The following is a 13,134-nucleotide window of genomic DNA, read 5'->3' on the forward strand; positions in this document are numbered from 1 at the left end:
ACAATGAAATCTGATATACGTTTTCATAATAGAAGACGCATTTGTATCATGAAATACTATTTTTCCAAATAATTTTACTTCTGCGAATTGCAAGTACAAACAAACAATAAGGTTAATCTTTATGTATATTCATATTGTATATAACAATATATATATTTATCTCATACGTGTGGTGTATATTGAAAGTGAGATAGAGCATTAACTTTATCATACGCCCGTTTGATAAAGCACTTCCGGTCCGAACTATTTTTGAAACTGTTCCCGCTTGGATGACATTTTTTCTGTGTTTATGCATATCCATGCATGACATAAAGCGTAAAACTTGTTATTCTGTATTTATTTAGAATTTTTTAATAGCAAAATTAAAATGATGTTGCCCCACTGACATATAATGCAAGTTATCGGCCACAAAAATGACAACTCGGTCTGTAACTACTCAAAAATTACGATCAGAAAACAAAAATATGTGCACATTATGATCATCGACAAGGAATCGACCGCCTACTGGACAAGCCTAATCGAAAGTACCTCGACATGCCGCGGTACCAAGTATTCACAAGCACAGTCTCTTTTTTCTGGAGCATATTGAATGCAACAAATCTCAACAGCTTTACTTACTAGGCTAGGCCTATTTCAAGTGCCCCAGGATTTCCTCTCGCCCTCAGATCCAAAAAAACTACGTAAATAAAATCCAAATGCACAAACACTTCTACTTTTCATTGTAAACTGTTGAACATTCTAATAACGCTGCATTAAAATATTACTTTCATTGATCGTTATTACACATGTTTATTTCAAAACGACGACGACATCAAACTTTTATCAGAAGGTCAGGCCTACGTCAAAAAATGAATACTCGGTCAATAGTTGTCACTTTGTTGGAATGGCAAAACCATTATTTATTATAAACTATAATCCCTTCTAAAACAATTTTCATCCATGGTATCTTTTATAAAATTGCCTTTTTCTACTGTATATCAATGGTTCATAAGCGCACTATTTTTCCCCACGTAAGGTAGACATATTAAGCACGACGTCTGAGTAACATATTTAAAACAAATTCTATCAGCTGTTTCTACCATACTGGGGACCATCTCAAAATTAAGAGAAAAGAAGACGCATGGGATAAATAGAACATCTACAATTGCGTATTTTGATATTTGGTTTATCCAACTCGTTGATATGGTGTATTTATTCGCGAGGCTTGAAATATCAAAACACGCAATAGAGATATCCTCCCTCTCTCTCTCTCTCTCTCTCTCTCTCTCTCTCTCTCTATATATATATATATATATTTAAGCACTAAGTTCCAACAACACCCGATAACTAGAAGTGTCAGATCCACAATGTGGACACAAGGTCAAATACAAAAAAAACTATATAAAGCACTAAAATACCAACGACACGAACAACCAGATTGTCAAATTTTCGGGTCGACCTGTCCATTCTTTGGGACAAACAAAAAGAATTACATAAGGTGGCTAATATTAACAGAGGATAATAACAAAACAACAAAACTATACCTACACTAAATCTCCCACGCAAGAGCTTGTTCTGCGTATGGGCAGTTTTTAATTCAAAGCAGGCTACTGACAAACAAGTTGATGGTGCAGGGGTTCCAATAGTTTCTTTTAAAATCAGCATTTCGCAAATTCTATGGTCGTTATAACGATCTAGTTTGCCAATACAACCTATGATTGGGTCAAATGCTGTCCGACATGTTTCATACCGATTGTACGTTTACTTGATCAAGATATAGGGCTCACGGCGGGTGTGACCGGTCGACAGAGGATGCTTACTCCTCCTAAGCACCGGATCCCACCTCTGGTGTATCCAGGGGTCCGTGTTTGCCCAACTCTCTATTTTGTATTGCTTATAGGAGTTATGAGATTGATCACTTTTCGTTATCTTTAATTTCATTTTTCATTATGGTATGGCGTCGTCCGTCTCTCCGTACGGACATTGTGGGCAAGATACAGACCGAACATTAAGCTCTAGGATTTTGTAACTTGATACATTTGATCATAATGATGAGAGGAAGATACCTATTGTTTTTTAGGATCAGAGTTCAAAGGTCGTAGTATCACTTAGTAACAAAAACATTGTAGGCAGGATACAGACCAAACCATAAGCTACAGGATATTGCAACTTTGTACGTTTGATTACCATGATGAGAGGAATAGCGTATTGCTTTTCAAGATCGGGGTTGCAGTATTACTTAGTAGAAACACTTCACAGGCAGAATACAGACAAACCATAGATCTGGGATATTGTAACGTCGTATGTTTGACAATGATGAGAGGAAGATGCTTATTATTTTTCAAGATCTAGTTCATAGTATCACTTAGTAGGAAACGTTGTAGGCAGGATGCAAACCCAACCGTAAGTCTGGAATGTTATCAGGGGGTGCTGTCTTTGTCACTTCCGTCACGCTCCTTGGAAGTATTGCCTGTTGCCAGGACCTTTCGATGTGTTGGTTCCTCGTCATCCGTCACTTCTGGGGATCTAGCCTCCTTAATAAGGATCTTCTCAATTCTTTTCTTTTCCATCTTTGTTAAGGCTAAATCCTTCTTCAATTTCTGTAAAGAGATGGACACTGAATTATTCACAGCGAGTCAGTCATGATGTTACAACTTGGTATATTGATCACCATGATGAGAGAACACTGTGATGGTTTTCATTTCGAGTTCACTGGGATATATCGAATCGACATATGAATGAAAATCATTATTGTTAATAGATAATACGTTGTCGATACATCTAAATGTCGAATTGAAAGCTACAGCAAGAAATTATTTCCTCTCACGTAGAAGTTTCTGAATACATTCTGCTTCATAGGAATATAAAAACAGGTCAGCTAACAAATTAGTACAATTCGTGCCCATGGGGATTCCAACAGACTGTTGGAAGACCTGATCACCAAAGACCACGAAGATATTGTCAATGAGGAACTCTAGCATATTTTTTATTTTAACTTCAGAGTACTTGTGCGTGGAATCAGAGTGGCGTTTAACAAAGTAATTTTTTGGATGACTGATCACTAGATATGAATATTTGCTTTTTCCATTTTTGTTGAAGAAGCAACTGTCTATGATATCAAAAAGTCTAGTATTTAATTCATCGTGAGGAATGGCCGTGTAAAGTGTTGAAAAGTCACACGTTTTGATGTTGATTTGAGAAATGTTTTGCGATTTCAAGTTTAGTAAAAGTTTTTTAGAATTTGTTAGAATCCACATTTGATTGATACCACTTCTGGCATATGTAGACGCACAGTACGTTTGAAGTTTCTCCTTCATAGCTGATAATATGTTCGCGAGGAACAAAGATAGGGGCTTGGTAGAACATTTACTGGATCCAGTAATGTATCTTTGTTTGTAAGGGTTTTTATGAAGTTTGTGAATCCAGTATAGGTACGGCAACTCATATTCACTCGACCCATTGACTGGAATATTAAATGTGTAAGGTGAAGATAACGAACAGCGATCAACCTCATAACTCCCACAAGCAATACAAAATAGATAGTTGGGCAAACACGGACCCCTGGACACACCAGAGGTGGGATCAGGTGCATCAATCTAAAACTAAAGTATGTTTTTGAAGAATTTCGTCTTCTGAAAGGGCAGTTGGAGTATAAGTACAATTACCAAAATAGAATTAATGCCAAGTTCGTTTAAATACAGTTGTAATAATGAGCCTTACAAATAAAGACAATGTTGTTACATGCTTTGTCAGCTGGAACCAAAACATATTACTCATGTAACCTATCTAATTCTTTTATCACTTCAGGTTTACTAAACACGAAGGATAGATGATACGTACGTTTGTTTTAATATATCTAATGCGGGATTTTAATATTCCTCTTTTAATTTTAATCCATTCTGACAATACGTCTTCAACAGGCGTATACAAACCCACGAGGGCTACGTTATTCCAACTAGAGGAATCTAATCTCATACAAATGTGGAATTTTTAAATGTACATGTACATTTGATGGAAACTTCATTGAAAACCCCAAATGTATGACCTCCTCCTCTCATTCCCCTGACCTGAACCCACTCGATTTCTTTTTATGGGGGTATCTGAAAGATTGGGTATACAATCCTCTGTAAGACTCTGTAGCAGAACTCAAATTCGGAAATAAAAGCGGAGGATTTCAGCTGAGACTGTTTTCAGAAATTTCACACACCAACTGAACATTGTTTCTGCTAGTAGAGGACGTCATTTAGGGTATATGCTGTGAATTTGTTGGGATTTTGCAAACATCACTTACTCTGTAATTAAAAATTGGTAGCGTATAAGATTTACATATGTATGTTTTTGAATTTTTTATGTATGTTTTTGACTTTTTATGTATAAAATATACATGTATAAATTTATAAAGATTCATTTGTTTTCTTTTTAGGGAAACCTATTCAAAAGATAACCAAAGAGGAAATTGTATCAGATATTCTGAGTTAAAATGATAATCAATTAAATTGATCATTGCATTTCCTGAACAACCCAATCACAAAGTTGTTACTAAATAAAAACATCCCTAAACCAGGACTACACATTCTTAAAAATAAAACATTTTCACAGTCATACTAAACATATTCTACTGATTTTTTTCTTTTGCACAAAATGCACATGTACATACACCATTGTCTATATTCTTTATTTTAATAAAATATTCATTTCTGACTAAGATTTTATGATTGATAAGATAGTGAATCCATTGTAATTTTTTATCCTTTGTGATAGTAAAATCATTTTTATTAATTGTATTCCAATCTTCCTGAGAGATATGAATTGTTTATCCTACTTTTTAGGACCTGTGGGATTTAATTCGGAATCGGTTTCTCTTGTTCTTTTTAAAATATATGAAAGGGCTATATGTAAAGGATTAGTAGGTTTTTGAAATTTATAGACAGGTTTATTCCATTAACCCTCATTGCTTTCTTCAATGCTTGTCATATTCCAAAAAACGAGGTTTCACTCTATGAATTAAGTACAATTCATGATGCCACCATTCTCATCTGATAATGTGTTTAATGGATCCGGATTAGAATAGGTCCTCAGTACCCCTTTGCTTGTCGTAAGAGGCGACTAAATGGGGTGGTCCTTCGGATGAGACCGCAAAAACCGAGGTCCTGTGTCACAGCAGGTTTGGCACGATAAAGATCCCTCCCTGCTCAAAGGTCATAAGCGCCGAGCATAGGCCTAAATTTTGCAGCCCTTCACCGGCAGTGGTGACGTCTCCATATAGGTGAAGTATTCTCGAGAGGGACGTTAAACAATAATCAATCAATCATAACATTCTCTCATATAGATAGTTTATCTATTTACCTTTATGTTTTCATTGTATAACAAAACACTATTAACCATAAGTTTAGAAGATCCCCCCCCCCCCAAAAAAAAAACCCAATCGTTTCCAGGATTTAATTACATCCCTCAAAAACATATTCATTGATTTCTCAAGTTTTTGAAAAGCATATAATGGTCCAAATGAAAGGTGATGATAACGAAGAGTATTTAATAGCATTGCTAAAGTCAACTTCTACTCCTATAATGGACTGTCACTTGGCTGTATCTAAGAAAATTGTTTTTAATCCTTTGAATTCTTAAATCTTGCAATAAAGTTTTCAATATTTATCATATTTAATCCACCTTTCTCATATTCTTGTGTGACGACTAATTTTTAACTTTTGCCAGTGGACATTTCCATAAAAAAAAGTTTGATTTGACTTAGCAATAATGTCTTTGGATGGATTGGGTAATGACATAAACAAGCTTAAGTGTATCAGTTTGGAAATTGCTGAATATTTAATTACTGTTATATGCCCAATAGGAGTAAGGATACTTCTTTCACAATTTTTCAAAAGATTTTGAATAGCAAGATTTTTTTAAATCAAAATTTATTTTCACTGTTTTACCAAAATAAGCATCGAATTCCATTCCAAGAACCTTGAATTTATTATTGCCTCATATCAATCCCTTATCTTCCATTATCACAAGTATATGGTGTTTATATCTCCCAAATGATTCGATACACAAGAGCTAGTTCAGCGTATGATCAGTTTTTAAATCGAGACAGGCTACTGACAAACAAGTTGATGGTGCAGGGGTTTCAACAGTCTCGTTTAAAGTCAGCATTTCGCATATTCTATGGTAGTTATAACAATCTAGTTTGCCAATATACAACCTATCATTGGGTCCAATGCTGTCTGCCGTGTTTCATACCGATTGTTAGACCGTTCTTGGCACACTGATTTTGACTACGGATACCTCCGTAAACCTGATCAAGATATAGGGCTCACGTCGGGTGTGACCTGATCCCACTAGTATACCCAGGGGTCCGTGTTTGCACAACTTTCTATTTTGTATTGTTTATAGGAGTTACGAGATTGATCGCTGTTCGTTATCTTCACCTTTCTTTCCCTCATCTTTCTACTGAATGCAAGGTGAAGATAACGAACAGTGATCAATCTCATAACTCCTACAAGCAATACAAAATAGATAGTTGGGCAAACACGGACCCCTGGACACACCAGAGGTGGGATCAGGTGCCTAGGAGGAGTAAGCATCCCCTGTCGACCGGTCACACCCGACGTGAGCCCTACATCTTGATCAGGAACGCCAAGAACGGCCTAACAATCGGTATGAATACCTCTTTCTACCATCCCATACCACTTGGCTTTAACTATGTAATTGACAGTTAGATCAGATATGTCTTCAAAGTTAAATGAATGATATTATCTATTTAAATACCTTTTACTTTTACATTACCTTTCAGTTATATTGCAAGTATTTCTACACATAATAAAAACAAATAAGGGGAGATCGGACCCCCTGTCTATGACCATGCGTGTTTTTAAACCACCTGGTTTATTGTTGTCAATATATTGTTGTAAAATACTGTGATAGACTTGATAATAGGTTCACCTCGGATTTTGCAGTCTCATCCACAGGACCGCCCCATTTACATGTAGTCGCCTCCTATGACAAGCAAGGGACCTATTCAAATCCGAATCCTCATGAAACTTAACCTGGGTGTAATTCATTACGTCACAAATAAGTTAAAGAATCCACCTAATGGATAAACTCCAACAAAAAAACAAACTGGCAGTAATAACAGTATCAGACTCATTGCAGTGAATGAAAGACACAAGCAACGTTTTACAATTTATTGATATAACAGCAATGGTACATTCGGGATATACTAAAAATGGACAATACCGGCCGCATGTGAAAACATTTTGTGGGGTAACTGGGGAGTCGCCCAGTGAGCCAGTTTAACTTAACTTGTAAGGGGTACACTGGGGGCCCGAGTAAAACATTCAGTGCCCAGACCTGAACGGACGCCAGCGTTCTAAGGAGGTAAGCGAGACCCGCCCTTCTCACCCTGTCTCCTGCAGTGCTACCTGGTATGTACATTATCATGTTGGACATAAGCCCTTAACATGCATCAGACTGTAGCATCCCCTCACTGAAGTGAGGTGGATGTGGCCCCAACCGTCCCCGGTGGTGGCCCCACTATTCATTGACTTGTTTGAACTTTTACAACTTATAGTACTGTAAATTGCCCCCTGCTTTAGAAGCAGGTGGGGGAAACAACCAGGTTTTGGAGCTGAAACCGTCATCACATACCATTACCGACTCCCCAGTTCGGCCACAGACATTGGAACAATGTCCCCCACAAAAACAAGTAGCATGAACCAAAAACTGAGTGAAACATACAATAAGAATTACATGGATAAGAATAAGTCATGACCAAACCACAGTACTTGAACCTAGAGTTTCGTAAATTACAGAATGCACACATGATAACAGCACCAAGCATGAAATGTTAAATCACTTGTGTGGGGGGTAAGAAACGCCTTGACGTTTGAAAAAATATTCCAAGGCCGCTTGAATATTGTTGAGAAATAATTGATTTCCCAAATCCGACAGGTGAGTGCCATCTGTTCGGAACAACTCAATCTCAGTAGCCTTGATGACATGGTCGTGTCCAATGTACAGACCTCTTACCTGGTTAGCCATGAATTTTTTCATGCAGCTATTAATTCTTATCCTTTTTTTGTTAATTTTGGGACCAGCATCAAGTGCGGCAAAATGCCAATATCTTCGAGGTAGGATAGCTGACCAGATAAGGGTTGTATTTGGCCAGAGCGCATTGAATCGTAACAAGGTACATTGTGCATCTTCTTTAAAAGTTTTTGATGTGGCATGCTCAGTGGTTAAATCATTGGATCCTAAGTGAATGAGTAAAAATTCAGGGGGTTTATGATTGTGCTCCAGTAATAAATTGTTGAGGTTGTCCTCCAACTGGTCCCATCTGAGTCCTCTGAAACCTTTCCAGGTGATGTTGGCCTGCAAGTTGAGGTTGCACCCTCCTGGTCTGTCTTGTGCTGCAATGCCAGCCCAATATGGGATCGATGACCCAACAATCCAAATAGTTTTACCTGTAATACTTGTGTTGTATTACTTTAGAGTAGCAATGAGTATAACTGAAATACCTCAGTGCTATGCATGAATTGAGTGTGTGTGTGTGGAGAATAAACTAATGAGGTCGAATGTATGCTAAGAAAGCGTTGGACTTCCACCTACCCTGTTGCTGGATGTAAGTATGTGAATATCCCCGATTTGCTAATTCAGTTGCCATGCCAATACGGAAACTGTGTGACCTGAAATGGCCAGATTGTTGAAGGAATGACAGAGCCCTTTGAAGGACTGCCTGGAACTGAAAACGTGTCATAGGAGTGCCATCCGCATGAACGAGCAATGTATTAGAATGGGGGGGCCTAAGCTGTAAATATGCCTTAATTGGTAGTGTTGGACAGAAATTGGTGTCCGGAAGTTTGGTAATTTGACAAACTAGGGGTTTGCCGGTTTGGTTAGTCTTGGACCTATGTAAAATTATTGACACTTGACCTAGCTGGTTTTGAGAAACTTGTGAACTCAGCAATGACAAAAATTTCACTGACTTTGAGCAAACCGTAAAATGCCAATGAAAAGGCTGCTGAAAAAAGACATGATTCAAAAGGCGAGCGACATACTGATGTTAAGGCATGAATGATTTTAACAAATAATTGGTATGATATAGGAAGTCTGATATCTTGGTTGACGCCTACAGATCGCTTGACACCTTCCAGGGCTTTTGTGATAATGAATGCTTTAGTAGTATCTTGGAAACCCTGGATTTTATGTTGATAAGCAATTGCACTCAAGTGCAAACAGATGGTCCTATATGTAAGCTGATTTAGTGACAAGTAAGCAATGTAATGCAGCAGCTGATCGACAGGGACAGGCCATGTGCTAGTGAAACCATACAGTAAAGTAAACTGTTTAAACTTGGTTAAAGCTGTATTGTATGCCAAGTGAGTGTTGTGAGCCAGTGACCTGTCAAGAAGTCTTGATGTTTCCTGCTCTATAAGTCCCATATGTGGGCTGGTAGTGGTGTAGGCCACTGGTCTGCCTCTGGTGCAAGTCTTCGAAAACGGGCCCACTGCGAACGAGACAATGCATCCGCAATGTGATTGGCCTTAGTGTTGATGTAAGTGGCTTTTAGCTGAATATTGTATTGTAGTAATAGTAGCACTAAATGTCTGATTACACCCATGACTCTGTGGGATTTAGAAGTAAAGGTATTGAGTACCTGTACTACAGCAGAATTGTCAATGTGAAAAAGAAGTTGAGAATTTTGGAACCGATGGCACCACAAAGTGATGGCTACTGAAACTGGAAAGAGTTCCAGAAATGTCATGTCCCTGGTGATGCCCAATTCAAACCAGGCGGGTGGCCAGGAACCATGGGCCCACCTACCCCCGAAATAGATACCGAAACCACCATGGTTGCCCCCAGCGCTATCTGTGAAAAGCTGAATGGTTTGACTATCTAGAAAGGGGCGGTTGATAACCGAGACACCATTAAAAGACTGAAGAAAAACTTGCCAAATACGAAGATCTTGCTTAATGTTGTGATTGAGCTTAACTCTATGATGAGGTTTAGTAATGCCAATTGTAGCATTGATGAGGCGTCGACAAAAGGCGCGTCCTGGGGATACCACCCTACAGGCAAAATTTAGTGAACCAATTAATGATTGAAGGTCCCGTAAGCTGACTTTTGGGCAGCCAGAAAAGAATTAATAACTTGCCTTAAGTGATTAACTTATCTAATGGTAGGGCCATGGTCATGCTCTGGGTATCAATTTGAATACCTAGAAATACGAGAGATGTAGTTGGTTCAACGGTTTTCTCTTCTGCAATTGGTACCCCTAGATCCTGACAGAGAAACTTAAATTTGTCTAGTGTGTGTTGACAGACTGGGGAAGATTTACGACTGCAAAATAGAAAATCGTCTAAATAATGCAGGATGAATTCATTGCCTGTGTGCCGTTGAATAAGCCAGTGTAAAAAGGTAGCAAATTTCTCCCACAAGGCACAGCTAATAGAAGAGCCAAAAGGGACCATTTTGTCAAAATAGAAATGACCTTGGAACTTAAAACCAAGGAGGTCGAAATCAGCAGGGGATATTGGTAAAAGACGAAAGGCAGACTTGATGTCAGACTTGGCCAGAAGGGCGCCTGGCCCTAGCTTAGCAATAATGACTGCTGCCTCATCTAAGGTTGAATAATTAACAGAACAGGCTGTGGAATCGATAAAAAAATTAACTGAATTGTCTTGAGGATATGAGAGATGATGTATGATGCCTCATATCTCCATCCTTTTTGGGAACTAAACCCAGTGGGGAGACTTTGAGGTTTATAAAAGGGGGTTGGGAAAAAGGCCCAGCCACCCGGTTAAGCAACAACTCTTTGTTGATTTTTGTGCATGCTACTGATAGGTTAGAATGAAGACTTGAGAGGTTTTTACTTAATCTCGCCCCCCTCGGACCCAAGTACTGAAGTCTAAAACCAAAAGTAAAACCGTCTAAGAGAAATTTTGCATGTTGGTAGCCTTGCAGGTGCTTTTTGAGGGGCTGCAGTAGAATAGGACTGTGCCCCAAAGAATGCAGGGTTTTAATTCCTGCAGTTGACTCTAGGGTGTTTCCCTCTGCACTGACTGCATGAATGACTGTAGCGGCATCTAGGGAAAAAATTACAGGATTTACCAGAGTTGTACGAATTACAAAATTTTATTTGGTTTTGTGATGCATGGCCTACCGACGTAGTATTAAAGGAGTTGGTTGATGCCTGAGGTTTAAACTTGGCCTGGGCCGACTGTTGGGTAGTGACATTTGATTGGTTTATGTACATCAACCAAAATTCGCTGTGAATTTCACCCCAAGACATAGCAGGGTTGGAGGCTTTACGGAGCCGGAATTGCTCGTCATACTTGTGCCAATTTGGTGAACGATTAGCTGCAAGCCTAATGTTTCGCATGTACTTGAGCATTTCTTGAGCCGTTTGGCTGTGTTGAAGAACGATGCTCATGTAAATCATGAAAGCTGATGTCCACTTTTCTATGGTCAAGAAGGAGTTTAGTTGGCGCTTGACTACGCATAGCTTGCCATTGACAAGTTGTAAATCCCCATGGGACTCAAACTGCTCCAATTCCGTAGCCGATTTGAGTAGGACAGACAGATCAATAAAAAAACCCTCCCATATTTTTTGCTTGAATTTAAGCGGGACATGACTACCGATATCATCGCATGTAGATGTGATTTGACAAGGTAAGGGTAAATAGGCCGCTTGGCCCAACAAAAAATTGCAAGACTCACCCGGGTTATCCGGTGTACTATCCATTGGAAATTGAGGGGCCTCCTCAGGGGGCTGTGACTGCCCCTCTGCCGGGGCTTGTCGATCCGTCCAAGATGTGGCGGTGCGAGGTGGGCTTCGTTCCCGGAGTTGAACTGGTGTCCGGCGGTTACGTTTTTTCCCGATCCCCCTGGCCGGGGATCTCTGGGTCGCCGCTCGTTTTCGTGGTGGCATTCCGAATACAGGAAAAATGTCAAGATGAAACCTAAAGGGGGAGAAAAAATTCAGCCACGTGCTTCGTTTCCGCCTCAAGATAAGAACCACGTTGATGCTGCTTCGGTTGGAAAAAATGTAATGATGGGTCCGATCACAGGGAGTACCGAGTGTGACGTAGTGCATACAAATTAACTTGTACCAAGAGCCACTAAAGTCACGTAGACCCGACGTACAGGGTGTATCAAAATTAATACGGACTATTTGATATAAACTCAAATAATCTCGATTATTTTCTGAAATGTCTCTTCCTGATGTAAATGCTGTTTGGTCTCCATTGATTATTTTCGGACGAACTGACTTGATTCACTTAGTCCCTCTCTTATAAACTGTATTGAGTAATGTTGTAGCACGCCAATTCTTTAAAACTTGTTTGGTTTGTTTGGTTTTTGTAAACACGTACATGAAGTGATCCCTTGTTTATGTGTATTTGACAGCTCCCCCTTTAAAACCAGATGTAATGCCTTATTACAAAAATTCTGAGGTTTTAAAAAAATAAAAAAATTCAGTTGTGAAACCATCACTTCCTGGACTAGTACTATTTTGTGAAACCATCACTTCCTGGACTAGTACTATTTTTCGTTTTTTTTTAATTGCATTTGTTGCTTCTTGATTATGTAATCCCCCTTTAAATTTTCTTCTAATGACAATTTAGTAAAATTTTAAAATGATTAATTTTCCCATTCACGTAGATTTCCTACAGGTGTTTTATTTTCATGTAAATTTTCATAATAGTTACATACTTCCTACGATACCTCATCTGATTTGCAATTACTTTTCCATTTTCTCTTTCTACTCGCTGAATTATTTTGTTTGTAAAATGTCTTTTCTCTAAATTGCAAAAATATTTTGTAGGTGTTTCTCCTTCGCAAAACCCGAGGTCCCGTGTCACAGCAGGTGTGGCACAATAAAGAGCCCTCCCTGCTCCATGGTCATATACGCCGAGCATAGGCCAAATTGTGCAGCCCTTCACCGGCAATGGTGACGTCTCCACATTAGTGAAATATTCATGATAGGGACTTTAAACAGCATTTAATCAATGAATCTCCCTTGTCTATTTATTTTGCTTTCAATTTGATCATTGCTCCTTTAGTTTACATATAATATGTGTGTATCTGCTCTTAACATTTCTAATTGCTTTTCTGTATCTTCCAAACTAATGCCAATCGTCTGCCAATTCTTCATTT

General features: G+C 38.7%; 1 protein-coding gene across 2 annotated transcripts; it reads right to left on the minus strand.

The window, feature by feature from the left end:
- Window positions 1-51: 51 nt before the first annotated feature.
- Window positions 52-12,192, minus strand: LOC130050307 (uncharacterized). Of its 2 annotated transcripts, none has more exons than XM_056149995.1 (2): window positions 11,698-12,192; window positions 52-2,579 (listed from the first exon to the last, which is right to left on the minus strand). In XM_056149995.1, exons 1-2 carry the CDS (start codon window positions 12,071-12,073, stop codon window positions 2,530-2,532), a joined length of 426 nt encoding a protein of 141 aa, XP_056005970.1. In that variant the 5' UTR covers window positions 12,074-12,192; the 3' UTR covers window positions 52-2,529. The 2 variants fall into 2 exon arrangements, with proteins under 2 accessions (XP_056005970.1, XP_056005969.1); XM_056149994.1 differs by lacking the exon at window positions 52-2,579 and adding an exon at window positions 7,150-9,484.
- Between the last annotated feature and the right edge of the window lie 942 nt (window positions 12,193-13,134).

The sequence above is a fragment of the Ostrea edulis genome, chromosome 9, assembly GCF_947568905.1.
Source record: "Ostrea edulis chromosome 9, xbOstEdul1.1, whole genome shotgun sequence".
NCBI lineage: Eukaryota > Metazoa > Mollusca > Bivalvia > Ostreida > Ostreidae > Ostrea > Ostrea edulis.